The 27,018-nt window shown below is 40.9% G+C and overlaps 1 protein-coding gene across 1 annotated transcript; it reads right to left on the bottom strand.

Moving 5' to 3' along the window:
- Positions 1-1,115: 1,115 nt before the first annotated feature.
- On the bottom strand, positions 1,116-25,054 carry WDFY1 (WD repeat and FYVE domain containing 1). Its single transcript, XM_052686421.1, has 12 exons — positions 24,877-25,054; positions 19,104-19,171; positions 18,107-18,180; positions 16,911-16,965; positions 15,484-15,634; positions 13,077-13,189; positions 10,373-10,499; positions 8,827-8,932; positions 6,541-6,642; positions 5,680-5,810; positions 4,733-4,841; positions 1,116-4,024 (listed from the first exon to the last, which is right to left on the bottom strand). The coding sequence occupies exons 1-12, from the start codon at positions 25,011-25,013 to the stop codon at positions 3,965-3,967; spliced, it is 1,233 nt and encodes a 410-aa protein (XP_052542381.1). The 5' UTR covers positions 25,014-25,054; the 3' UTR covers positions 1,116-3,964.
- Between the last annotated feature and the right edge of the window lie 1,964 nt (positions 25,055-27,018).

Here is a 27,018-nt window from a genome sequence, read left to right on the forward strand (position 1 = left end):
AGCGTCCTTCCCAAACCCAGCTTATTATGCAATCTGTCTATTGTGTAAAGTGAACACCACACCAAAAAATTTCATGCTAGGCTTGCACCCAGCAGATCCAAAGCTTATATTGTTGCAAATCGCATAAAGACTGTGGAAAGTATTTAGCATTCTTACTTACAAAACCAATACACGTATTTTACCATTTTCACTACAAAGGCCTCATTTGCAGTTCTCAAATAGCTTAATACTCAACCAATCTAGAGTTCAGATGTACTATTTACAACCTATTATGCAATGGTCCACAGAGATCTACAAACAAGCTTTCCTGACTACAGATCAGTAATGCATTGCTTGTTTCTGGTCAATTTTTGTTGCAGCTAGAGAACAGGGTAAGTCAAAATGAGACATCTTGTTAAAAAGAAAATTACAGTATTATTCTGCATAAGCCACTTTTCAAAGGTGGAAAGAGCTTGTCTTACACTTTCAGATTCCTTCTCTTGCTCTTGTATATTCTGGGGACCATTGAGCTACATCATACATGCCAACCCAACATTAAGGCACTCTAAATGTTACAAAGCAACCAGTGCCATATTTGAGGCTCTGAACAACTGTGAGACATAAGGATGCTTCCTTGCTTGTCCACATCCTTCTTCTGTGAAGAACTATCATGAAACAACCATAACCAGATCCTCTGTAGTTGGTGTCCTCTGTATTTATCACGCTGTAGACTCTACTTAAACCATCTAACATAAACTGGAGTTTCTCTTAACCCCTCAGGTAGTTCCAAGGATCCCAGGAAAGGGGTTGATTCTCTGGTACTGTATTGTAAGAAGCTTTGCATACATCTGAAGAACTGGATGAACCAGAGAAAGGTCTGTACAAGCTGGCAAGGACATAAGATAGAGAGTACAGCTGTGCATCCTTAACTGGGACCATGCAGCAGCTGTTTGTCTCTAGGCTCACTGGTTCATCATGGCCTAGTGTTGTGGCTCATTCAGCTCCAGTGCAGCACATCTGAGAAGCCACGCTTCCAACCTAGAATTTGAACGTGGGCTGTATGAAGGAAACAGTGTAGAATGGGTGTTGTTCGTTCATACAATGAAAGAAAAGATGGATCATCCAAATAGACTAAGTGAATATCAAGAAATATTTTATTGTACATGTAATCAAAGTTTTAAAAAACAGACAAGAAGGAGCAAGGGAGATTTATCTAGCATTGCTTAATACGCAGAGTACAGAAATACAACTAGTAAAGACTGAGCACATACTAATATCCTTTGCTCCCCTTTCCTGCCCCCAGTGAAAGAGGTTATACAAGCAATATTAGTAAAGCTTCAAATCAAGCTTTCTCAGTAATTGCACACTTGAGCTGACATAATTGGAAGTATGTTCAGTTTCATGAGAGTATGTGTATTCAAGAGTTGTTCATAAACCAAAACACCATCTCTTTAGTGGTTTGTAAGCATTACTTGTTTAACACCAAGAGTATATTTAAAGGACTAATGACTTAGCAGCCATAATTGTCTTGCTATATCTGAACTGACACTATATTTAAGTATATCAATTATAGAAAATAGATTCCTTAGGTTTAAGAATATGTAGTAGAGAATATATTATCTAGTGTCAAAACCTTAATGTAAGATAAGTGGTTGTCAAGAAGTGGAAGTATTCACAAAGAAGGGGAGGGAGCTGCATGCTGAATTGGGAAATGTTGACTAATCAGAACTAAAAAAGCTGAAGCTCAGGAGTATTGGCTGCAAAGGAGTTATTACACTCCAATATAACTGGTGTAGGACTTTCAGAATGCTTGGTTTAAAAAGAAAACAAAAAAAACCTATTCATCCCACATCCACACTGAGCTTCCAGCTTAACACACCACCCTAGATACTCCTTACCACAGCAGGTAGAATCTTAAACAGCTCTATCCATGTCATCAATGCTCTGTCTTACACCCTGCAAGGAAGAAGACTGCCATTCTGTTCCAAAATCACATAGGAAGAAGTCCGAAAGCAAATGCAGAGCATTACTGGGGCTTACTTACTCCCTTCAAACATTCAGCTTTCTTCCCGAGTTACAAGGGTGAAGGCCTTGCAGCAAAAGCTGTAATTTTTTCTAGTACAAGCCAATTTACTCTCAATAAGAAGAAAAAAACCTTTACCAAAAAATGTAAGCTATACAGCATGTATCAAGGCATGAATCAGATCAGCATGACAAGTGCTAAATCCTAAATTGAAAGCAAGACAATTTTTGGGATTGACACAAGATAGATCTGTTTATTTTTCATTGGCTTAACACACCTGGCAAATTAAATGACTGCTAGCAAAACTTCTGGAGAATGGCCAGGGAAAGGTAGACAAAGCCAGATCCAAGATACCATATTCTGGATTCTAATGCCCTTTTGAAGACTATCAGCTTTCCGGCTTAAAACAGCAGAGAATCTTGGTATTACTTACACCATGATCTTCATATCCTGTAGCCTATAGCATGGTCCGATGCAGATTATTAGCATCAAGTTAGACAACCAGGACTTGAGCTCACTAACACGCGTAGCACCACTTGATCATTGCTGCATTAAAGTCAGTCTAACCTTCTAATCCTCCACCAGAAAGTGCTTGCTACCTCTGACAGCTGTACAATACTATCGACTCTGGGCCAGAGACCTACCCACATTTTGTCTTCACAAATACGCACCTGTTTTCAGAGAAATCTAAACAGCTCTAAGCTTAGAACTCTGACATGTGACCCGAGCTTCTGAAGTTCTCTTTTCAGTACTCAGAAGTAGGAAATTCATGACTGACAGACCAGTTTATTGCTAATCTCAGTTATTTCCTGTATATGCCAAATACAGTTTTTAAAGCCTCCCAGTTCCTCTTCACAGCTCTCAGCTTTAACATCGGGAACAGTCGATACAGATCTTAGAATTAACAGACTTGGGTGCAGGGTAAAAAACAGCAGCTGTTCTGTATCTCAGTAACTACTGCTTTGGAAAGTCTCAGTATTTATCAGTTTTAGGCAACAAAAAGGCAGTATTTAAATGTATGCTGCATTTCAGCAGAGATAGGCTACCTACCATTAAAGAAACATCAGCCTTTCCACAGGAAAAAGTCTCTAAGACTTAGCTGGCCATTTTTTCTTAGCCATAACATTTAACAAAGCAGATTTACTTAGCTTCCCATTCTAACAGCATTACAGGACTGTCAAAGCATATGGCTCATCCCAATGGCCTGTCTTTAAAGTAGAGTAGCTGGGCTGCACATTTTAGTAAGACCTACAGAAGTTTGTTAGCTATGCTAAAACTCTACTTAAGAGCCTAGAAGTGTATGAAGAATTACCAACTACCTAAACAGTTGTCCCACAGAAGTGATTTCACTGGTGACTGAATTTGAAGACAAACACTACAAGAAAGTCAATAAAGGAAATCTTGTATGTTGAAAGGTTCTCTTACTATCTCATCTGAAAGAAGCTACCTGCCACTTTGAAGTATTTCCTCCTTCCATAGGAATAACCAACATACCTTTTGGAGGCAGTATAAACAGTGACTGCTCAAAAGTATTTATACAGAATTGCTTTTTGGAAGAGAGAATAAGTTATTTTACTACTTGAACAAACTGAACGTACTACACTCATTTTACTCTGATAAGTTTAAGCTACAAAGTATCTGTACAAGATATATCAGCAGAGATAGCACACTGTTAACACTACATATAAATCAAGTAACAACAGGTCCTTTCATCAAGGTGTCATATTGCAGGTAAGCCATTTTACATTAGTCCAAGAGGTTGTGAAACTGCACTTCCGCACCAAGGAGATTCCTGGTGAGCCCAACAGAAAAGCTGTGCTCTACAGAGGTGACTGTCCATCCTGGAACAGCAGCAGGAGAAGAATCAAGCAACCAGTGTTTGCAGTAATATTCTTAAGAAGGATTCCACTCATTGGGTGCATATTGCTGTACATAAGGTGCATAAACCTGTCAGGTATTAGATCAACGTGAAGAGAAGCCAGTTGCAAGGCTGCAACCAACTACTGGCGTCATGTCCCAGATCTAGAAGAAAATAACGTGGAGAATTATATAGCAACAGTAAGACCTAAAATATATTTCTCTAACAGGCACAGAAGCAGACAAAGAGTTCTCTGGACACGAGGTAGTAAATGCTGTTTAAATGGGATTTGAGGAGGACAGGGAGGTACACCAGCCTTACAAACCAACTGCCAAACTTCAGTCTCAAAAACCTTCTAGTTCTCTGGAGGTCTGGTTTAAAAAACTGCGCTATGCAGTTTGATATAAACATACTTAGAAAACAACAGGGATGGCCTGGAAGAGTCTTTGGTTCTGACTATGGAGGATGCATAATTTAAACATAACAAGATTCTACATCAGTCTGATTTCCAAGTCACTGTTTCATAAACAAGGCTTTCAGTGGCAACGCTCCAAGAAGCCAGGAAGCTCAGAGCTTCCCCTTTTTATCATGTCTCCATCTTTAAAACCACTAGCAAATTCTGCTACTGCTAACACCTGCTTTGTTTGTCCAGAAGACACCAATGGTAACCATTTCTGACAGCTAGACTCTATACAGTGAACTTACAAGTAATTTCCTTATTCGGTTACACAAAGAACAGCCTGCAACAAATCTGATTCTTGCTATACAGAACAGTTAAGTTTTATAGCAACAGTCACTGGAAAGAAAAATGTAAATACAAACATCAGTTACTGAATTTGTCTAATGGATGGAGGACAGAGGGACTCGAATACCTTCACAATCCGATCACTCCCACAAGTGACCATTAGTCCTCTGGAGATGTCCATGGACATGTGTGAAATGTTGTGCTTTCCTTCATGAAAGGTTGCCAGGGAAGTACGGCTGCAACAGAACAGTTCAAACAAAACTGAGCCATGAGATGAAGTCTAATGGCACCACTGCAGCACTGGAAAAGGAACTTCCAAGAAACATCTTTAAGTCCAAAGAACTGCAGTGCCGTATTAAAGGGGACAGAATTAAATCAGTGAGTCATGCTAAAGCATTGCTTGTATAATTAGTTATATGGGTGTGACAATTCCTGACTTTCCCTGCCTGTTAAAAATGCCAGAGCAGAAGTGGGAAATAACTTAAGTACACAGTATTCTTTCTCGTTACATTTTTACCCCCTGACTACTGTGAGTAAGGTAGGGCACAGCATCTCCTTTTCAAAATCTTAACAAGATTAAAAAAAAAAGTGCTCCTTCACAACTCTGCCTAATAAGACAGTAAATGATGTCTAACCCAATTCGCTAGCATAAGAAAATAATGCTGGGCTGTGAAAACACTGTTGAAGAAACAATTTTCAATAAGTATACATAAACTGATGCATATACAGTCTGGCATCTGTGATGCATTATCAACCACCCATTTAGCAATTTTAAGTGCAATCAATAGCCCTTATCTACAAAGAAATAGAGATGAATTTGTTTCAACCCTAGATCTGAGGAATAAGAATAAACTGGATATAAGAGCTTTAATACCACATCTGGTCTAACTTCACTCGCTAAGATACTTGAGAAATCTCTGCCATTATACTGCTTTGAGTGCCCAAACCAAAGGCTGCCTATTAGCACAGAGTCATCTTAGCATATCTGCATAACGCTATGTGAAGATGGATAGCAAGCACAAGAGTTTCAGCACCTCAGCAGCATCACTTGAATTATTATTCCTTAATACTCACTCTTCATCCTTGATTGACTCAAAACAGGAATCACAGACACGGACCTGGAACTCAAAGCCCATGATTGGGTAACTTGACCGTTTGGTGCTGCACTTGCCACATACTGCTTGCCCACATTTTCTGCAGTGATGCTTCATGGAAGAAAACAAAAGACGAACAAAAATATCATTGCATTGTACCCCTTGATCATTTTATCAAACGTTTGTTGAGTAACAACATGTAAGGAAGCCTTCAGTTCTTTTAAGCTCAAACCAAACACTCTGGAGTTCTAAATGGCTTTCTTGCCACCAGTAGGTTTACCTCTGCACCCTTCCTTCTCATCCTCTTCTTTCACAATCTTATGAGAGCAGAGGAAAAAGGGTTGGACTGCCATCCAAGGAAATACAGGTCCAAGAAAGCCAGAAACACAGTGCCTCAGTGTCTGTCTAGACCCTCCAGAAACCAAGCTATCTGGATATGTTTCACACTGTTGTCCAGTAAGAGAAGGCCATCACTGCTTCACTGAACTGTGTACTTCACAACATGACAGGCTGCAGTTTGCTCAGTTAGGGGAGCTGTGCGTTACTTTACACAACACCTGCTATCTGTCCACAGCTCCAGTGAACTGAAAAATTCAGAGAAACCCAATCAAGGACTCCCAGCACAGCCTTCTTTGGCCAGTGCTACAAGTTTGATGCAACACTTCTCATAGAATTAGAAAGTTTCTTAGCATTACCCCCAGAAGCTGTGAGCTCTCAATAAACACTCACTTCAAAGCACCAAAATACCAAAAATACCAAGACTTAACTGTGTTAGTGATTTTCTGTTTGCTTTTTGCTTAAGTGTTGAAGTACAGCTAAACACTCAAATGAGTGATCTCACCTGTCGCAACCCTAATGTCTTTGTGTCCCACATTTGCTTTATATTCCAGAAGAATGGTTGCTCACACTTCTGACAGGAATCACTTTCTAGCCACTGAGGAGCCTATAAAACAAAAGACATGAAAGCGATTAGAATTCTCTCAGCCAAGAAAGTTTGTTTTAAGAACCCACAGTGAAGTTTTATTTGGAAAAGTGCCATCTTAGCTCTGGATTTTAACACAGCAGATTACCTTGGGTACAGTACAAGGAAGTTAGTACAAAACACAAACAAAACACAAACAGAATCTCAAGTCCTACAGTTTGTTACCAAGAGTTATGCACCTCCTACAATTTTTAAGCCTAAAGCTATATGCGATAAAAAAATAAATTCAAACACTCAAAGACTGCAGCTTTGGCTGCCTAGACAATTTCCAATGCCTTGTGTAATCTAAGTTCTAACTGCTACAAGGCTGTCATGCTCCTCTCTAGAGGGAATTCCAGAAATAAATTCTTGAAGCAGTGATCTTTTTTTGCTTCCTTAGGTTAGTTTAAAATCATTAAGAAATCATATGCATTTGCCATCCACATTTTCATTAAGCATTTCTCTTACCAGCACATAATTTTCTTGACATAAACAAACTATGCCAAATGAAAATAGGGCTTCCATATATTTCAATACACTTGGATACTTTAAGGGATAGAATGTAAGTCAAGAATTTTTCTAGCACATAGACTTGAACTAGAACATGTATACCACATACAACTTTAAGCACCCAATGGGGAACTCTCCCTGAAACCTGACAGCAAGAAAGCTGGAACAACCATGAACATCTATCTTCAGTTCACTTACATCCATTACTGATAGTAATAAAACAATAACGTTGTCAGTTACACCATCTCACCATAAACATTTATTAATACCAAATGTCCAGTTTGTAGACCTTCAACCTTGACTGCATCCCCATCCTTTCACCATTCTGGTAGAAAATATTGTAAAGGGTGGTAAAATGTCCAGCATGGGAAGTGGGGAGTGGGAAGGAAAACAGATGAAACTGTCACTCCACCAAGGGCAATTTTCATATTGCTTCTGTTACTTACAATAGCTGTTTTCAATTAATGATGCTTTTTAAAAGACACCAGTTTAACTTCCTAGTTCCTCCTAACAGAAGGGCAGGATCTCTTCTTATTTTATTTTCAGGCACTAAGTAGGCCACAAGACTGCAATTACTACTACTAACATACAGTTGGAACTGCCCAAGATCAATAGGTACAGCTGGTAGTGGAGTTACCATTCCTTCTAAATAAAAAGCTTTTCTTCTAATCTTATGTGCCTTACTGCATATTTGAAGATACCTCATAACATCACCCACCAGCTAACCCTTCAAAGGCAGCACATTCAGCACCCTACAAACATTTCATTTCTTTGCTTTTGGATTAGGCTTGGTTGTGGTTTTTCCAACAAGTTCTGAAACGTCACAGCTGTTCTAAGGTAACTGCATTATTTTAATTGTGTTAAAATTGTCTATTGTTTAGGAGCTGTCTTAATCCAGAAGAAAAATCCTAATCGTATAATAAGCCAATTGCTTGTAATCATAAACATACACGAAGTCACTAAAACTCTAGAAGTTCTAGAGAGATTTTCATGCTAAAAATGTTAGCACCATCACACACAGCATTCAGTGTGCCCAGTGTAGGTCAAAAAAGCAACAGGATAAGGAAGGCTGAATCTTAAATCACCTTATGGGAACAACCAACACTAACTCATATGACTATGGTTAATGAAAGGCAGCAGTAACATGTATCTTTTCAGTTCTTATGGTGAATATGAATCGATGCAGAGAGAATGTGGATGGCAGGTTCAGGTGATGTGCTCTGAGGTCTTTCATAAACAAACACACACACCCTATGGACTGAACCTCCACATTTTGACTTGCATCTCAAAATCCACACCATGTCTTTATATGCTTTGACATGAATTGAGAACTTAGTTCAAGACTTCTGAAGTACAGTCCATTTGTTTCTGTACTGCAAAGGCCTGCCTACTTCAGAGCGTTCCAGTAGCAAGGGCTGCAGCTATCCCAGGCTCAACATCTCTCATTGATATGGGAAACTAACCCTTCCAAGCCTGTCCTGCGCATTTATCCATTACAGTGACAACCACTAAAACTGAGCAGGTTTTAAAGACATTGTTCAGTGTGAAAGTTTCAGGCAACACAAGGAAAACAGACAGGGTAACAGATTAAGAAAAACCGTATCAGCCTCCAAAGAGGAAAAACAAAAATGTCTTTTACCTAGAGCATGATCTTACCTCTTCTCGGCTGATATCCATGTTCCAGACTGCAATTCCTCCATCAGCTGAGCAAGACACCAGCTGCCGTGTCAGCTGAATGTAACAGATAGCCTGCACCTTGTCACTGAAACAGAGCACACGTTATTTATCCACAGGCACTTAAATCAAGCTTAGTTTCCCAGAAAAGCCTGATTGTTCATTGTAGACTTACCTAGAAAGCCAAAACTGATTTCCAGACACTTTTTGCTAAGTCTACACAGAGCTATGATGATGAGTGAATTGATGCTGCCACGTAAGCACTACTCTAGCATCAGGATGTTCACGAGAACAGTGTTGTTACAGGCTTGACCAGAATACCAGACGTACAGCTCTATATTAACATTTGCTGGCAGAAAGCATTGACAGTGAGCAGAGAGCAATTTGCCTCAGAGTGCAGGTGTCAACTGTGTTAGCAAGGAAAACCACTTACCAAAACAGAGACAACTGGAAAAATCAAGAGAAATGCTTGTTTCAGGATATAGCTAGAAAGCAGATGGAGCTTCTACTTTTGCTAATAAACCACAATAAGTCTGTAGTTGCAAAGAAAAACATGCATTCACCAGTAAGACAGATGGCTGAATCCTGAACAGAGTCATGGCAAAGTGAAAGTCAATCCAAATAAACTGAACAAATGATCTCAAAAAGTATTAAATATGCTTTGCAACAGGTAAGTTTAATTTAAAAAAAAACCAAAACATTCTGCTTTTCAGAACTTATTTTCCCATTCAGTACAAAGTTTGATGCTAAGCGAGATGTTAAATGAGAAAATAATAATGTTATTAGTCTGCAACAGGATACATGATGCAGCACTAACAGAAACATAAAGTTCTCCGGTCACTGCCACCAGTTACACTTCTGTAACCAATACTCTATTAGTTCTTTAGTCTTAAAACTAAATCCTCAAGATTTAACAACAGCTGTAGGATGGAGGCATCTACAAATTACACAAGAGGAGAATATGCACTATACGAATACATCTTTGAACATAAACAAGGTCTCTATAACCACTGCATTTCTAAGTAGTAGTGGTGAACTGCCAGTCAGATTGAATTAAGGGCCTAGATTTAAGAGAAGCAGCTAGATAGTGCTGTCCCTCTAAAAATATTGACAATAATATGAAATTAAATACAAACAACTACATAATCCACAGAACAGTGAAGATGAAACATGCTTATGAAATCTAGAGATCCACTCCAGTAATTTAGTTTATCACCTCACAGATCCTCACAAGTAATTAAGTGTTTACAACGTAGAAGCATACAACTTAATGTAAAAGTTCAAGCAATGTGATTGAAGACTACTTTTCTGTCACATTCTTATGGTTTAGAAATGCCAAGCCTGACCAAAAAATGTTATCAGTAAGTGCTTTCCTAGTACTGGTTATCCTTCTTTCCCTGGGATATCTTCAGTTATGCAAAAAGTTCTCTTTGTTATTCACAAAGATTTAAACATTTTGCCATGCTATTTAGCCTTCCTGCCACTCTGTGTTTGTTACAGAATATTCAGAAAAAACACCATTACATACTGATGGCCCTGGAGCAGCAATGTTCTTCCTTTCCTTCCACCAATATCCCACATGATAATGCTGTGATCAGAGGCACCCGAGAAGAGCAGTCGTTGAACAGGATCCCACCACAGGGAAGTAATACTTCCTATGAAAAAACATTCTGAAGTTAGGTCTAAGGGAATAAGTGCTATTAAAGTGAAACTTGACGAACTCCCTTAGTACAGTAGCAAATATTGAAAGCCTTAAGGCAAAGGTCAGCATGCAAGATGTAGTCTTGCTAGAGAGGTAAAGACTGGTGACAGAACAAAACCATTCTGAAGAAGAATATCAGAAGCAAAGCATATTTCAGAAAGTTTGAGAGTTATCAGTTTTCTGCCCCTTGTATTTGTCTGCATGGCCTTAAGAGCTAGCAGGTTGTTATGCGATTTCTAAAAGGTGAGAAGTGTCAAAGCCTTCCAAGCAGAAAATAGTATCCAGAACACAGCAAGGTGCTCACTCAGTGGTTACAGACTCAGTGCACAACATTCGTAGGTAAACCAAGCTCTTTACATAACTATTTTTAACATGAAAATAGTTGGAATAAGAAACTAAGTGACCACTTCACTGGGAGTCTGTCAGCAAATTCAGACACTGTGTACTGAACTATAAAACCACTTTCAGAAGGGCCAACCTGACTGTGCCTCTCCTTATTCAGATGAAGAATTTAGTCATCCAGCCACATGAGTCAAACTAAATCTGATATGCACGGCAATATATAGCAGACTGAAGTAGTAATTTTGTCACTCACGCCACCTACACTTCTGTGGTCGTGGGAACTTTTTTTTCCCCGCTTACAGACTGACATCCTTCCCTTTAACTAAAGCATTCTTCCATTGCTCAGTTGTTATCAAGTCTTGTTAGTCTGATAGCAAGATGAAAAGTAATTATAGCCCAAAACATTTCCTTTCAGCTCTCTGCAGCAAAAGATCTGTCTTGTTGCTCTCAGGACTATTATCACTTTCAGACTGACCCATCTGGGAGTAGTTATCTCAGAGAACAGTGACCACCTGTTCCATATCAGGCAATTTAAATGTTATTTTCAGCACTACACAGAGTGGCCTATTAAGTACAGAGAATTCTGGAAGTTGTCTTTTGGGACAAACTCTAAAGCCATTTAAATTGAAAAGTAAACAGTGCTTGCTTACAAAGTCACAGTTAAAGCAAGCACTGGAAAAGGAACAAGTCAAAGTAAGACCTCTGAAGTCTAGCACGCACAGTTCATTCAGAGAACCAGCTGCCACTCAGGTTTAGAGTTACCTGGCCTAGGGGATCTTACACAGACATCTGGGAAATAGGCTACACAACCTGTTTTGCTTTAAGAAGGTGGAAAAAAATGGAAGATCTCAAATTACACTAACGTAACAAAACCTGTTTCAGTCTCTCTAGTTGAACCAGCTTTTATAAAAGACCAGTTCTTAGTTTTGAGGACCACAGTACTCTTAAGTAATTTATATGTAAGCCAAAGTTGTCTGCCACAGACAGTACTTAGAAGCTCATTGCAGCTCAACAGACAGAATTAGCATTGTGACATCCAGACATGCTGCTTCCAAACTAACAATACCATCTATCAAGGAGATGCATTTGAATACAGACTGCTACAAAACATTCGGAGGAGGTAAAGCAGGGCCAGGAGGATTATTTTGCATTTAACTGAAGCAGTCTGAAACTGAAAGCAGAAGATGCATTTGTCATTTCAAAAAATTCCAGTTTACCTTTCCTACTCAAAGCCAACTTTGTCATTTCACAGCCCTGCAAGCAGTCTATACAGCTTTAGCAAAGTCTACTCTATACTTAAAGCTATTAGAAAACACAGCCTTTTCCAATGGGCCAGATACTCCTGATCATGTAAATTCACCCCTTCACAAATTAGTCAGCTGATACTGAAAGTTGTCAGTATCACAGTAGTCACTGCCTTATTTCCCTCAGCACATCAGTAAATAATGTGTTCCTTCTGTAAGTTTGCATTCTTGCCTTACTCATTACTGCAGATGATGGCTCCACATCATGTTACAGACTATTTGGTTCTTCGTGTTCTTCATCTGATAACGGCTTCAGCTATACTACATGAGATGAGACATTTGTCTCTGACTAAACAGCTGATTCTAGAAGGCTCCCAAAACCTCTTGTATATAGCTTAGCTTCTATTGAACGTAGGAAATCACAAATTAAATCTCATAATTGAATGACCAGAGCAGGAGGGACCTCACTGGAATTAAACAGCTTTTTAGCATCTAGATTTGGGCTTGCTCAAGCTACTTGTAAGTATTATATTAACACTAGATCTGCGGGGGGGGGGGGGAAGGAGAAGAAAAAAAAAAAAAAAAAAAGCAATACATTCTAGTTCTTTCTCTTCAGCATCAAGGAGACTAAAGTTTTTAAAGGTGGCCATCTAGTGGATAAGTTGCACTTAACTGAATGCATGTTAACCTTTACTTTCTCATCTACAATGAAAGTACTTCTAGGTGTATACAGGACTAAGATTTCCCTACAGCAAGGATGCATCTGTTCTTTAAGAAGTAGTTAACTTGTACTGCTTTGAAAATTTTCTGATTACTACGCTGTACTAATTGTCTGTGCAATATGTATCCTTAGGAGCTGCATATCCAACCAAATGTCTCATCCTGATTTACAGTAAGGCATTATAACCTGAGTCAGTTGGAATCAAGAGAAAGAGTTACTTTACCTTCGTGCCCTTTGAGCGTTGTGATAATCGAGCATGTGTTCTGCTCAAGCTTCAGAAGGGTGATCTGTCCAGAATAATCACCAACAAATGCATACCGAGTTTCATAATCATATCTGAACATCAATCAAGGAGAATCCTCATTTGTTCTTAGAAGTATTTTAAGAGATTGAAACACAGAACATACACATCAGTTACAAAGTCAAAACAAATTGGAGAAGAACATCTTAGTATGCTGGATAAATATTTATGTAACTACATCTAAGAGGGCTGGAAGCTGCATTAGCTTAATACTTTTCATTTCTCTCTTCTCACCCTTCCATACATAAGCAAGTAAGACAGTATGGAAAATGACATAAGTCATTAGAGAAGCCATGAGGTAATCCATCCCATCATTTAAAATAATCTAAGTAGATTTAAACCATTTCTAACACGTTTACAAAACGTACTGGTGATCTTCCACAAGAGATGCCTTAGGCTACTTGTACTACAGAGCTACTAGCAGAATTATTCCAATGGTCACTGGGTGCTACTCAGATTTCCCTATAAACTCTCAGTTTCCTAGCATGTTCATGGCTAGCACCCCCAGAACAGAAAAACTAAATTCAAGGATGTTGACCATCCACAGTTTACCTTACAAGTAGAAGCATACTCCCACTGTTCTAGCTACTGAGAGTAAGAGATCATCCAATTTATGTTCTTGCTCTCCACTTTCAAGCTTTCTGCAGGTCCTTGAACACACTACAGAAGACTGGAAAGTATTTCAGAAGGGGTTCTGCTATGAAACACTGTCACAAAAGCCACAACACATCCTAGTAGAACCTGTTAAGAAGGTCACACACTTTGTATCACAACAGTTTTCAGATATTCCATTCTTCTTACTATGCAACTAATGTCTCCAAAAACTAGAGGATAGGAAGCTGGATGGAATCAGACTTCCACATCTAGAAGAAGTATGCTATTCAGGAAATAAAAACTAAGAAAAAGCCCATACATCTGACTCCACATAACCCAGGAGTGGTGTATTAACTCACCTGTCCTTTCCGAGCCACAAACAAAAAAAAACAGAAGCAGCAGCTGCTAGCAATGTCGCCTATTCTCCACAACAGCAAATAGTAATTTTTAGGAACAGAGTACCAAGAAGTTCACCACAAGCAAAAAAGCACAGGTTTTGCAATCTAACAACACTCTGAAATCTCTTAAGCCCACAGAAATCTTGAGACAAACGAGTCACTTTCAACAAATCCATTAAGTTCCCAAATGTGTGATCCTTTCCTCATCTTGGAAGTTCACGCTGGCATAATCCCTGTTAATCCAGTAAAGAAGAGGCACTCTGCTGTGTTTTTCAGAAGCTTACATATAGGATTGTTAACAAATGAATGCCAGGGATTCTGCTGGTAGAGAAATCAAGCAACTAGCACACACGTCAGAAAGCCAGTTCTTCCAAATTGAAGTCAAAGGCATGATCAGTTTGAATGCCTTTTCAAATGCCAGTCTTCAGTACGGAAGAAGCACAACTTCAGTAAATTTGGAAATTTACTTTGATCTTGATAGAAAAGGTCACGTGCTTTTCTCTTCATAATAAACCGTTCCAGTATTTACAGTAGTGTTAACCAGAAAACCTATGGCATTCAGTGAGGCTCTGAAGCATCAGACTGTTCTGTGAGCAGTCACATAGCACGCACACCAATTAACCCGACCCTGTGCTACACTTGGCCAAGTGAGCAGTGTGTTTGCAGGACATAAAACCCCAACTTCTGGAATAAAGACAGCAACAATGAACAAAACAACTACAATACAGCTTTGTCAGCTCTTCAATCAGTAAGGCAGGCTCTGTACAGTTTTAGGATTTATGGGATTTAAACCCATGTTCAGAAGTTTTAACATATAAACTACAAGTTTTCTACATCTTTTACATAAAGAATACCCTGAAGTACTTACAGCTGAAAAGACAGTAAGAATTCTTAAGCTACAAATGTTGCAGTTAAAAGCAGTTTGCAGAAATGCAAATGGCACAGACAAATTACTATTAGTAATGAATAAAGTCTCAATCTGACCTGTAGGTTACAGATTGTTCATCAGATGCTAGCATGCATTGGTGTCCTGAGTGACATGACCAGAAAGAACACAGGCCAAACTGCATTTCCACAACACACTGACCAACATCTCAACATCAGGAACTACTACACATCAAGGTTTCTACAACTCATGATCACAACATCCCCTCTACAATCTAACAAAAGCTAACAGAAGCACAGAAGCAGCAGTATTTAACATCACATCAAATAAAGGTTTGCGGACTTGCAAGAGATTTCAACAACAGCTTTTTAGATAAAAAGGAAGGAACAACTTGAGCTAAACAAACAGTAGTTTTCCAGTTTCCTGAGCACCAATCATTTACAAAGGATACTGTAGACATGAAGCCCATGAGGTGAAGTAATGCCTCCCCAGCATACTCCCACTCCTGGTACACATCCAGCTGATGCACTTGTCATGACCAGTGCTGATAACCCACTCTGATGTCAGGCAGAAGGTAATAGCAGACACTCGATTCTGATGAGCTGTGGGAAGAAAAAGACTCTGGCTAGTTTTCCCTAGAAATTGACATGTGCTTTGCAGACAGACAGAGGCCAAAGGTGATATCTCAACAAGGTTATACCATCACTTATAATAGCCTATAGGCTAATTTAAAAGGCTAGAATTGTCCTGCTCAGTATATGCCTTATAAATAGCTTAAGTGAATCAAACATGCTTGTCAGCTGACTTAAGCCTTTCTCCCACAGAGGGAAGAGATGAGTTCAATCCAGATACCTGAGATACTCTGATTAAGCAGCAGGTAAACCCCCAGCTTCCTCTAGTTAGAAAGCAAGGATTCATTGGGAATAATATAGTACATCTAAAAAGCTTAAATGTTTTAAGTGCCTCCTACTCGATCCCAGGGGATTTACACTCAGATTCATTCTTTTAAGCACCTGAAAGTCTCTCTAATCTACAGCATTCAAACTGGTACCCAGTCAAAACCAAATCCCACTGGCTTTGTTTAGAATGCTACCACTAAGCAAGAAGTTACATGAGCTTTAGAAAGAACTCTCTCCTAACCTCTAAGATGTAACTATTCTATTGAATGAGTTGACAAGTCATCTACTTTAGGATAAAGGGAGTCTTGTTGCTTTAAGAACAAGGCCTTGTTCTTGTATGCAAGAACATTGCTCCTATTGGTGTCAGGGAGTCATAAGACACACTGTACTTTGTACCACTACATAATCTGTAGCTCTTAAAGAATTTCCATCAGGCCCTCCACATTATTATTCCGACTTTAACCCGCAATCATATTTCTTCCAAGGATGCACAAATGCTGAAAATTTAATCTCCATAAAACCTAAAATAATCCCTATTTCCCACATGCCAGAAAAGGTCTTCTTCACCCGTATTGCTCTCCCAAAAGACAGAGACTCTCACTTTTAGCTAGTAGTAATTTAGCCCAGTAATTACAGAATGGAACTTGCAAATATCAACCACACCTTTAGAAAGCTCTTACCCTACACATTGATGCAGTACAGCTACATCACTTCAAGAATAAAATCTGAACTCGTTAGATCTGGTTCATTACAAGCACAAGCTAATGATGCATTGAGCTTTGGTAATGACTGCAATTCAGACTCAGCTGACTGAAGATTACTCAATAACAATGTTTATCTTATGGTAGTTACTCCCAACTAAGTGACAACTGGAAGAGTATTTGAACTTCAGAAATCTCTGACTCTGCCCAGTTTCTCAAGCATTTTAGAAGCCCCTCCTTCATACATACATTAGTGTAGACACTGGTTAACAGTTTACCTGGATAGGTCTTCACAAAGTTCATCTTATTGAAGTCCTCTGAAATATGAAACTCCTAAAATCAAAGTGGAACTGTTAGCAAAGTTGTTGCAGTGACATTGGAATGAGTGGTACATAGAAAAAGAGCAATAACCTCACAGAACAGAATTTGCATCATAGCAGTTTCAGGCTAAAGCACGACACATGGATATGCCAGCTGCAAATTACAGTTATTATACTAACATGTATTTTTACCACAGAGTATTTTCTGAGGAAATACTATAGGATGAGATGAGACCTCATTAGCCCCCAGCAGGAACAAAAAGAACTCCGTCTTGCTGTACTTTTGATTTAAAGATCTGAAACTTCATAACGAAGAGACAAATTTAAGTGAGAGTATTCTCTATTTGATTCATTAGAATATACAGAATTTTTAAAGTTTTAGCTTATTGATAGTTAGCTATTTCTATTTCTGACATTCATATAATACCCTGTCTCCTCACAGAACACTTATTCTTTTGACCTTATCTTCAAAGAGAAACCACTAAGACATCTGAAAGTCATGGGGCTTCCACTCCTTTGCCAAGAAAGCTGGGAAGAATAAAAACCTGCTTTCTATTCTGCTGTATGTACCCACTCTCCAGGAGCAAAAAAGAAATTACAGCTGACGAGTAGCAAACCAGAAAGACTACTTCTCTAAGAGAAAGACATACAGTTCTCTATGCATGCAAGAGACAATGCACTGAACCTAACCCTGCCTTTCCTACTGCAGGACTAGCGTTGAAATTTCAACATCGTGAAAAGGTCTGTAAGTCAGTTCAGACACATGCGACTGGATCCTGGGAGATCAATACTTCTGAACAAGCAAGCTAGCTGCATCACAGTCCCTGTTAGTGTACCCCCCAGGGCACTTCACACAACTTAATATATTCCTTGAAATAATTCCCTACAAAGCATAATAATCCAGGCTCATTGCTACACTAGTGCCTCAGTGATTTCTTGAGGCTAGTTAGCTCACATCTAGACAGGTAAATTCTTCTTTGCAATTCTCCAATGTGCTACTCAGGTGAATTGTCAAGGAGTTCAGCCATTTATTAATAACTGCATTCCAAAAAGAGGGGAAAGAAAACAAATTATCAGCTGCCAGCAACATTTGATGCTCCCAGACAATCTAAGCAATTCTGATCCATGTACTGAAAAGAAGTCAAGCAACTTACCATGATGGCTCCATTATCCTGGCCTACAAATATTCGCCTGCTGTCATGATGATAAGCCATGGCCGAACACGGAGCTGTCAAAAAAAAGAGAAGCCCTTGAAGTTGCTTAACTTGAAAATTATAAGAAGAGTACAGTGTTCTAAACCAATACCATCTCTTCTCACATCCTCAGAAAACATTGCCTGAAGTTTATTTAGAGTTTTAAAGCTACAGGACAGTGGAACATTGCAGTGATCCGGGACAAATCCATTACTACAGACATGCTTTATTCCGTAAAAACCCTTCTAGAGCTCAATCTGAATAGTCTATTTTGAGAACTGACAAATGGAACAACTGCTGTAGTTCAGACCAACAGGAAAATAAAAGATTACAGTTGGCATTTAGAATCCAGATCCTAAGCTACTTGTCTACAGCTGCAATGACACAGAACATCAGGGAGACCAATTCTTTGGTCTTCATTAAATATTTGAATACAAATTACTTCAGAAATTGTCATTCCAAAGACTACCTTTGATTTTACTGATGATTTACTTCATCATCGTATTCTGCCTTTTTATATACGATAGGTATATAGGCAGGAATTCTACATTAAAGAGCCTGTAGTGAAACATTCATGCGAGGTGAGGCCTAGTACTGACACTGAAGATCTGAAGCAGCTACTCAGTACTACTTTCTTAATTATCTAAATGTTCAGAAGTAATAAAAAACATATACCTTGGGGAGCAGAGAATATTCTTTCAGTTAACAGTTTGAAAAGTTCACCATTCAGCTGATGAGCTATTTGCCAGCATTTGAGACATCTTGAGCAGCAGATCCACACAGCAATTTACCTGGTGAAGGATCTGGTTCACAACAGAATTCAGCTAGTTTCAAATTAAAGCCTGAGAGTGAGTTGTTGCAAAGCTCCCAAACTAAAGGTTACCAAGTGAATCCAGTGCTTGAGGAAAGAAGTATGCTACCCTTGGCCATCACTTACCATCTCCAAGATTTTACTTACATGACATGGTGTGATAGATGCTGGGCCAGTATTGTCCACTGTCTCTCTTCAGCCATACTCGTATTGTTCTGTGTTGTGGAAAGGAAGAGGAGAAGACAGTTGTAAGTGCATCATCTCTGGCATCTGAACTAGTTTGTTCCTTAAATATCAGCTCCAGGGATACAGGAGAATCAGCAATGAAGTAGGAAGTTATCATCAATTAAACACAAAGCTACAACAAACACACCCAAAGGGATTTTACATTTAGAAGAGCACGCATGTAGACAACGTTAAAGTTATTTTAGGTCTACTTGAGACTTCTCCAAACTGCTGTGTCTTATTTGTAACTATTTAAATTCAACTTCCCCATTCCTAAATGGAAGCCTAAGTAATCTGTAAACACAGGTACCTGAAAACTATTTCAAGAGACTCCAAATCAGGGATGGATTTGCTAAACCACACTGGATCATTAATAAGAGTTTAACAAGAGTGTAAAAGGCAACAAGTATCTTGCATCCGGACTAGAACTCTGCAGAACAGGTTGAAGATGCAAAGGTAGCACTCTAATTTTGTAATTCCTGTAAGAGCGGTCCTTTAAAAAACTACTCATAAAATAAAGCAGACATTGCCTACATTCTTAATGTACTTCTTCCCTCTTCTAAAAGATTAAATCTTTACAGCTGAGTACACATTGCCTCAAAACAATCAAGATTTTCAGCTTTTGAAAATACACTCTTCCACCATCTTCAGTGAGAAATGCGTATTACTCCAGTTCATTTAATGCTTTGCACTAAGATTGTCTCTTAAAAACTACGACTTCCTCCTTACTCTAATCACACCCTCGTGGTGTGGATTTACCTCACAAGCTGACACTGCAGCCACCACTTCCCAGCAACGTGCATCCACACCATCCTTACGATGCCAATGCCAGCTGTAGCAGAGGTCAGCTTTTTCAAGCAGTTAAACAGCTTCACCATACTCAAACTGAACTGTTCTGAACATCTCAGATGGTAGCTTACACCCATCCTAATTCAACCCCGTCACTTCTAGCAAAAATCAAGTAATTATTTTTTGCTGTAAACAGACTAAACAGACTAAGAGTTACTGTAGCAACTGACATAACGCATTGTTGATTTTTCCACAGTACGCTTTGCTTCCTCCCAGTATTGTGGTCAATTGCACTGGACTGGGAATTCACACGAAGGAAGCAAGGATGTGCTTTTTCTAAACAAATTTCTGAGAAGCGTAATTTCCACAGTCGTAATTAACGACACAGTTGCTTCCTAAAGTGGACAGCCTAAGCAAACAGTTGCCAAAGCCAGCAAAATTAACTTCTGAAAGCTTCTTACTTCAGTTTAAGTAAGATTTTAGACTTCACTAAACTCATGCTTGCAAAGATAAGCAGTAAGACAGCTTTCTATCTAATTACACAAAGCTCTCAGCAAAACCTGAAGAGATTGCTTCACAGCAGCTCACTAACAGCCCATGTCAAGATCCCACTTTGCAGTTCTTTCTCCTACACATCCATAGCTAGGGCCTGTCTCCTTTTCCTTGGGAGAATTTGTTTGTGAAATAGCAGTTCTAGCTTAAAGAACTAAGCAAGTTCTCCAGTAATACCACTTCCACAGCCTCCTTCTACCATGAAACTGTTGTAACACGAGAACCATGGTGTCAAGTCTGAAGCCCTCTGCCCAGAACTTGGTATTTATTTTATGAATGGGCCCTGTTCTCAGTACCAGAAAAGAGCTGCCTGCTGCTCACTTTCTACATGTGCCCCCTATTAAGGGCCTAGAAAAAGACAGGTTTGTTTGAAGGTAGTCTCAGTATGGATGTAGAAATGTCAATATGCATTAAGGATCACTCAGAGACAAACACACACCTTTTAAATTACAACAAACTTGAATATTTGAGAGTGGTGGGAAGAATTTTTTTTTAAGGCCTGAAACCTCCCCTAACATTGAATATTATTCATGAAAGAGCAATTCAAAGGGGTTTTGTTTGCTTGCTTAACACTAACACAAAACAATCTTGAAACAACACCAAAATATGGCCTTACCAACTTCTAGTGATTTTCTGTTTCCCGATGTTTCATTAACAGAACAAGTAAGCACCAGACAGTGATGGAGAAAAAGTCTGGGGGTTGAACGGGGAGAAGAAAATCCTTCAGCATTCCTACAGCGTTTGCGGCTCATGCAACTTATGCAGCCCTCTAAAGCCAAATGCACGTCAGGGAAAAAGAAGTGGTGAAAGATCAGCAGGCAAATCCCAACTTGCCCCAGTACAAACAGCTGCACCACGGCTGTACAAGTACCGTGCCACTACACTAGTGCCATCTGTCAAAGACCTCCACATCACTAAACTGCTTTTCTACCTGAGATCAATCACCAACAGTTGGTTTTCTGGCAGGAACAGAAGATTGCATTTTTCTGGCAGACAAAATAAAGTAAAAGTATGTAGACTGCTATTGACTGCGTTCCCAAAACAACATAAGGAATCTGGTATAACCACAGTGCAATGCCAGTTCAAGGACACAGCAGGCAGCTGATGCTTTTTGTCGATTTCTGCTCATTAAAGCATTAGTTTTGACCAACATTCAAATCCCACTAGAAAATCAGCAATTTAAGCAGCAATTCCAATCCAACGGCAGCTGCTGACTGTCACAGAGCACCAGTACTGAGGTATGCTAGAATTTCTACAGAGCCTGTTAGATTGCTATCAATACAGAACTTTACCTTCACTGAGGGGCCACTACACTACCTTATTATCCCTCAGCATCCCCAGCTACCACTGGGAAACACACATCCTGCCATTTGTTTGCCGAGAACAAGGACACGAAGGTCAAGCGCAGGGATCTGACCATCACAGCCATGCAGCCCATGCTCCTTCTCAGACCCCAGAAGGCAAACAAGCCAGCTGTGAGCAACGACCTCACCCACAGCAGGCTGAGCAACGTGCTGCCAGCAGCTCCAGGTGTAGCCTGGGAGCTGGAGGCAGGCAAAATACCTGCAGCATTGAGGTAATAATCCTTACCAGGAACCTGCTGAGAAAGCTTCACAGATGGTAAGTTCCCCAACTGAAAACGAAGATAATCCTGCATGTATTCCTGCCTCTTTTTGGGCTTCAGAGCACACTCGATTTTTATTGATATTCACAGACCTGCTACGGTATTTTTTGTATCCTCGAATAAAAATAGAACCATTATTTCTTAATGTAGAAAATAACACCTGGAATAGAAAGAACGCCAGCACTTCTAATGAAGATAATCCACAACGTGCATAGAGGATGTTTTCCTCACTATCTAACATGTAAACACATTCCTGTGACTGGTTACTCTGAAATGCTTGCCAGCCTTAGCTTATCAAGGTTTAAAACTTGGGCCCTACTGTTCTGGTATACAGCTCAAAGGGGTTGTACACAGCAACTCTTTGCTTCCTGAACTCTGTTATTTGCTCACAGTGCCTGTTCTGCAGCATTAACACCTACGCCCCATTTTTATGGAACAAACAGGAGAGTAAAAATTTGATAACATGCTAAACTGCAGGTGAAAGATTGGTGAGTGAGTAGGCTTTGATGTACTGTGTACCTCTGATTAAGGCAATACAGCACAATAGTGTCTGAAAGCTTAAAGACCTCAGGGAGCTCCCTCTCTAAGGCAGGCTGCAAGAATGTAACTTCAGAAGTGCAAAACTTCTCTCAGAAATGCATGCCCAAGCAGACAGCAGCCTCTCTTCTCTTCACACAGCTCTGTAACCGACATCAAAATGTGCACAGATAAAGATGCAGCTGCATTCTCAGCCCTTATCAGTGTAATCTAAGCGTGCAGGCTGCTAACCTTCAGCACTATACCTAGAAGGTTAAACAGCAGCATTGTCTGCTACACAACTCCTTTTCAAGGTTAATGCAGAAGAGAACTCTTCAGAATCGCTACTTCCTTATCGCTTCCTCGTGAAACACATCAAAGCAAATTTAATGCAAGCACATTAAGATTCAACCCATATTGCCACTTAGAAGCTAACTACCCCATGCACATACAGGTTGAATAAAGAAGAAATTGCTCAGTCTCATCCCAAACCTACTGTCTAGGACAGATTACAGTTAGTTTCTTTTCTGTGAGGACAGAGACCAAGTCTATCTTTCAGCCAAAGCCAGAACCACTCAGTGCATGCAAACATCTCTGCTTGATGCAAATGAGGTGCAATGACTGCCTTTTGTTGAGCCACAGCAACTTGTACTGTTGCTTCAGAGGGTCAGAATTTAAATCCTGATGAATTTACATAGAGATTATCGAGTGCAGAAAGCTGTTTACCTCTTTACACAGCCAAAAATTGCATTTGGAACCCTACGAAGCTCTACTAAGCTGCGGAATCAAATTCTGAGAAGGCAGGTGCTGCTCCCTGCATTCTGAGGGATCACAGATCTCAATGTTTCCAATCTTTGGACAGTATGGCACTCTGCAGTTTAAGATTATGAAAACACATAACATTTCAATACTCAATTGTACAGTTTGAGAAGCACACATGCCTTTAATCCTCAGACCTTGCTAATGCTGTGCTGAGTGCTTCCAGTACCCTGGAAGCTTGGGAAAGAAGACCAAGAAGATGGTGGTATAACCCTAATGCTGGTATGCCCTCAGGACCAGGAGTTACCACTTCAGAGCACATCTTTGAAGGCTTATCACAACAGGCACCCAATCTGCAAAATAATATTCTTCGGGAACAGAAGCCTGACTCCAAGTACATCAGAAAACTATTCGTGGATAGCCTTTAGATGATGTAAGGACACCTTTGACTCGAGTTATCCCAAACTCACAGGTTTTCAGCATGCAGCAATGTGCTTTTACTCCACTCCCAGTGATTGATAGCTCATTTAAGAATGAAATGTGCTAATCTTCATGGGGTAAAGAAAATTAAAAAAGGCAGAGGAAAATAAATCCAACTATCCTTTTGAGAACTGTGATTTGGTTATTTTCCATACACGATAAATAGAAACCAAAAGCAGAAGCTACTTGTTTTGTCTGCCTTTTGCCAAATTAAACTACTTCTAAGTGCTTGCTTTCCAGAAAGCTCAGCTGGCACTTGTGAGCAAGTAATTCCAAGCATGCCACTGAACAACACATTCTCACCACCTCTTCAGAGATGTGGAGACAGACCAGCACCCAGATTTCTCAGCAATGCTGATGATCAGTTTCAATAAGCACTGTGGCTTCACGTTCTTTAAAGGAGATACACATTGTCAGGTGACCAAGGACCATCAGGAGCACAGGAGAGCTTTGCTTATCCATGCAGGTGTACCGTAACGCGTCCTGTACACAGTTTGTTACTTTCACCCCAGAAGAATGACGAATTCCATTTAAACCGGGCCAAGTCAGCACTCACCCTGTCCCACTCCTGCCTGAACGCCCCGGCTAACAGTAAGGTAACAAAATCAGGCTGTGCTGCTGCTGCTGCTGCGCTGTTCCGGTTGTCCTTCCGAACCCAACAATAAAGTCTAGTTAACCTTAACACAGGTACCCCGCCGTTTCACTCACGAGGAGCTGCCTGCTCTCTCCTTCCCGCTCTCCCCGCTTCGTAACTCCTCAACGCCCTCTCAACCTCCAGCCCCCGCGCCGTCGCACCCCGAGGTCCCCTGGCAGGGCGTCGTGCCCCCGGCCGAGCTGCAGTGATTCCCAGACAGCAGCGGCCGAGGACTCACGGCCATCCGCCATCCCCCGCCACAGCCGCCGCCCGCCCGATGGAGCGGCTCCGGCCTCCCGCTGCCCCGCTCGGGGCCTGAGCGCGCGCGGTCCGTCTCCTACCTGTCCTCGCTGGCCGTAATAACGCCGTCCTCCTTGGGGATGAGGAGCGCGGCGCTCACCACGTCCTGGTGCCCCTCCACCTTGCTGAGCAGCACGGGCCGGCTGCTCTGCGGCCGCGAGTGAATTTCCGCCGCCATGTCGGCGCGGCGCCCCTCAGCTGACGGCGCGAGGACCGCCCGGCGCCGCCCCGCCCGGCCGAACTGTGCCGAGTAGCGGCGCACACCCCGCGCTGACGTCGCGCCCGGCGGCCGTACACTCTCGAGTAGACGAGCGACTCGCCTCTCCCGCCGGCCGCCCGCGCTGAGGGAACGAGGCCTTTCGTCGAGATGTGCCGTGCTGCAGCGCGGCCGCCAGAGGGCGCTGAGAGACAGGCCTCCGCTTCAGCCTGTGCCGGGCCAAGGGAGTCTGGCGGGGCGGCCATCTCCTCCCCTCAGCAGTCCTGGGAGGATGGTGCGGCAGGATGCTCGGGCCGGCCCTTCGTAATTAGCTGATGCTCAGTGACCATAGGGAAAAGCGGCTGATTCAGGCCCCTGTTGCACAAGCACCTTTCCAGAGCTGGTACTCTTTAATTAGAGCGATTCTGGTGCATGAGAAGCCCTGCTGAAATATTTAACACAGAGTGTAGCAGCCAGAAAAAGCTCAAGGCAATCCCTGGCTTGGGGCTAATCGTGAATTGGAAAGGTATGGTGGAATCGACACATTAGTGTGCTAATGCACACAGGTTGCTTTGAAGGTAAAACCTCCTATTTATTACCCTGAAAACAACAGCAGCTGTAAGGAGCACGGTAACACTGTGCGACACAGCGAATTCTCAGCAACAAAGCAGCTTTTCTCAACAGTTGCCACCATGATCTTGCATTTTCACCAGCAAAGAGCAGAAGAGCCTGCAGCAGCAGAGTGACCTGCTGTCACACCACGCACTGCCTCCCTGTGCTCACAGACACTCACTGGTCTCCAGGAACCCTCAGCAAGCATTGATGAATGTCAGTGGGTGCCATTTTTTTTCTCCACATGGAGGAATTCAATCTCGTATCTTTGCTTCAGTATCCACTTCCATGTCAGACACTGTTTTGTCAGACTGCCCATCTGCTGCCATGTGTCACACAGCAAGAAAATGTAACATGAAGTTGTGGGTCGACACAATAGAAAGGAGGCATTACTTTCAGAGCAACCTTCATACATGCACATTACATACAGCCCCAGACAAGGCCTTGCAGATCTTACAATGGCACAGTTATCCCTACCGTGAACTTGAAGGTAAAAATAGCATTCATGGAGCTTCTGTACAATCTGACAGACAAAACCTTAAGGACAGCGCAGCACTAAGATTGTTAGCTCACAGTAGCATGGCTGCATTCACTCAACGGGGCTCCATGTCTGCAGCACATAAAAAAAGCATCATTAGTCAAAAGTTGCCTATTAAGTGACCAGTGCCTTCTTGGGTGAAGCAGTAGGCCCAGCAAACAGCAATGAAATCCACATTCTGTCATCATCATCTTCAGCAGCAGCCTCCAGAGAGGTGGGAAGACTGCATCACCCTTACTGCTTTTAGTAGGGCTCGTCTCCTCCTCAGTGTCACATCCCATACCAGAGACTATCACCCCGCACCACGGTAGTAATATAAATTAGCATTGCCAGGCAGGTTTTAACTAGTACAGGTTGTACTTCTTAGTAGCATTACTAATAAATAATATAGTTTGAAATGATGGAGCTAGACTTAAAACCAAAGGGTTTCCTTTTCTTTGATGCACAAGGGAGAGTATTTGGAACATTGCATACAAAGAGGCATTTGAATTTCTTTTCTTTTTCATCTTTATTAACGTGCTGTGCTGCTGGGAAGCAAGGCAGCCATGTCAGAAGAGGGCTTCCAGCAGGGTGTTCATTGTGATGCCAGAGGAGTAACAGCAGTTATCCTTTCATAGTACCCTGCCCACTCTGTCCAGGACACAGGATTTGAGAACTAGAAAGTGTAAATGAAAAGGGAAAGTTGCAAAAAAAAAAAAAAGCAGCTTTTTTAGAGCTTTATGAAGTAATGAATGCAAAATTGAAATAGTTTAGCAGATTCCTATTCAACTATTTTTCTCTAATTACTTTATAAATAACCATTTTATGTTAGATCTGGCTTTGGAAAACACACATTGG

The sequence above is a fragment of the Tympanuchus pallidicinctus genome, unplaced genomic scaffold (genome assembly GCF_026119805.1).
Source record: "Tympanuchus pallidicinctus isolate F22 unplaced genomic scaffold, pur_lepc_1.0 scaffold22, whole genome shotgun sequence".
NCBI classification, from domain to species: Eukaryota; Metazoa; Chordata; class Aves; order Galliformes; family Phasianidae; genus Tympanuchus; species Tympanuchus pallidicinctus.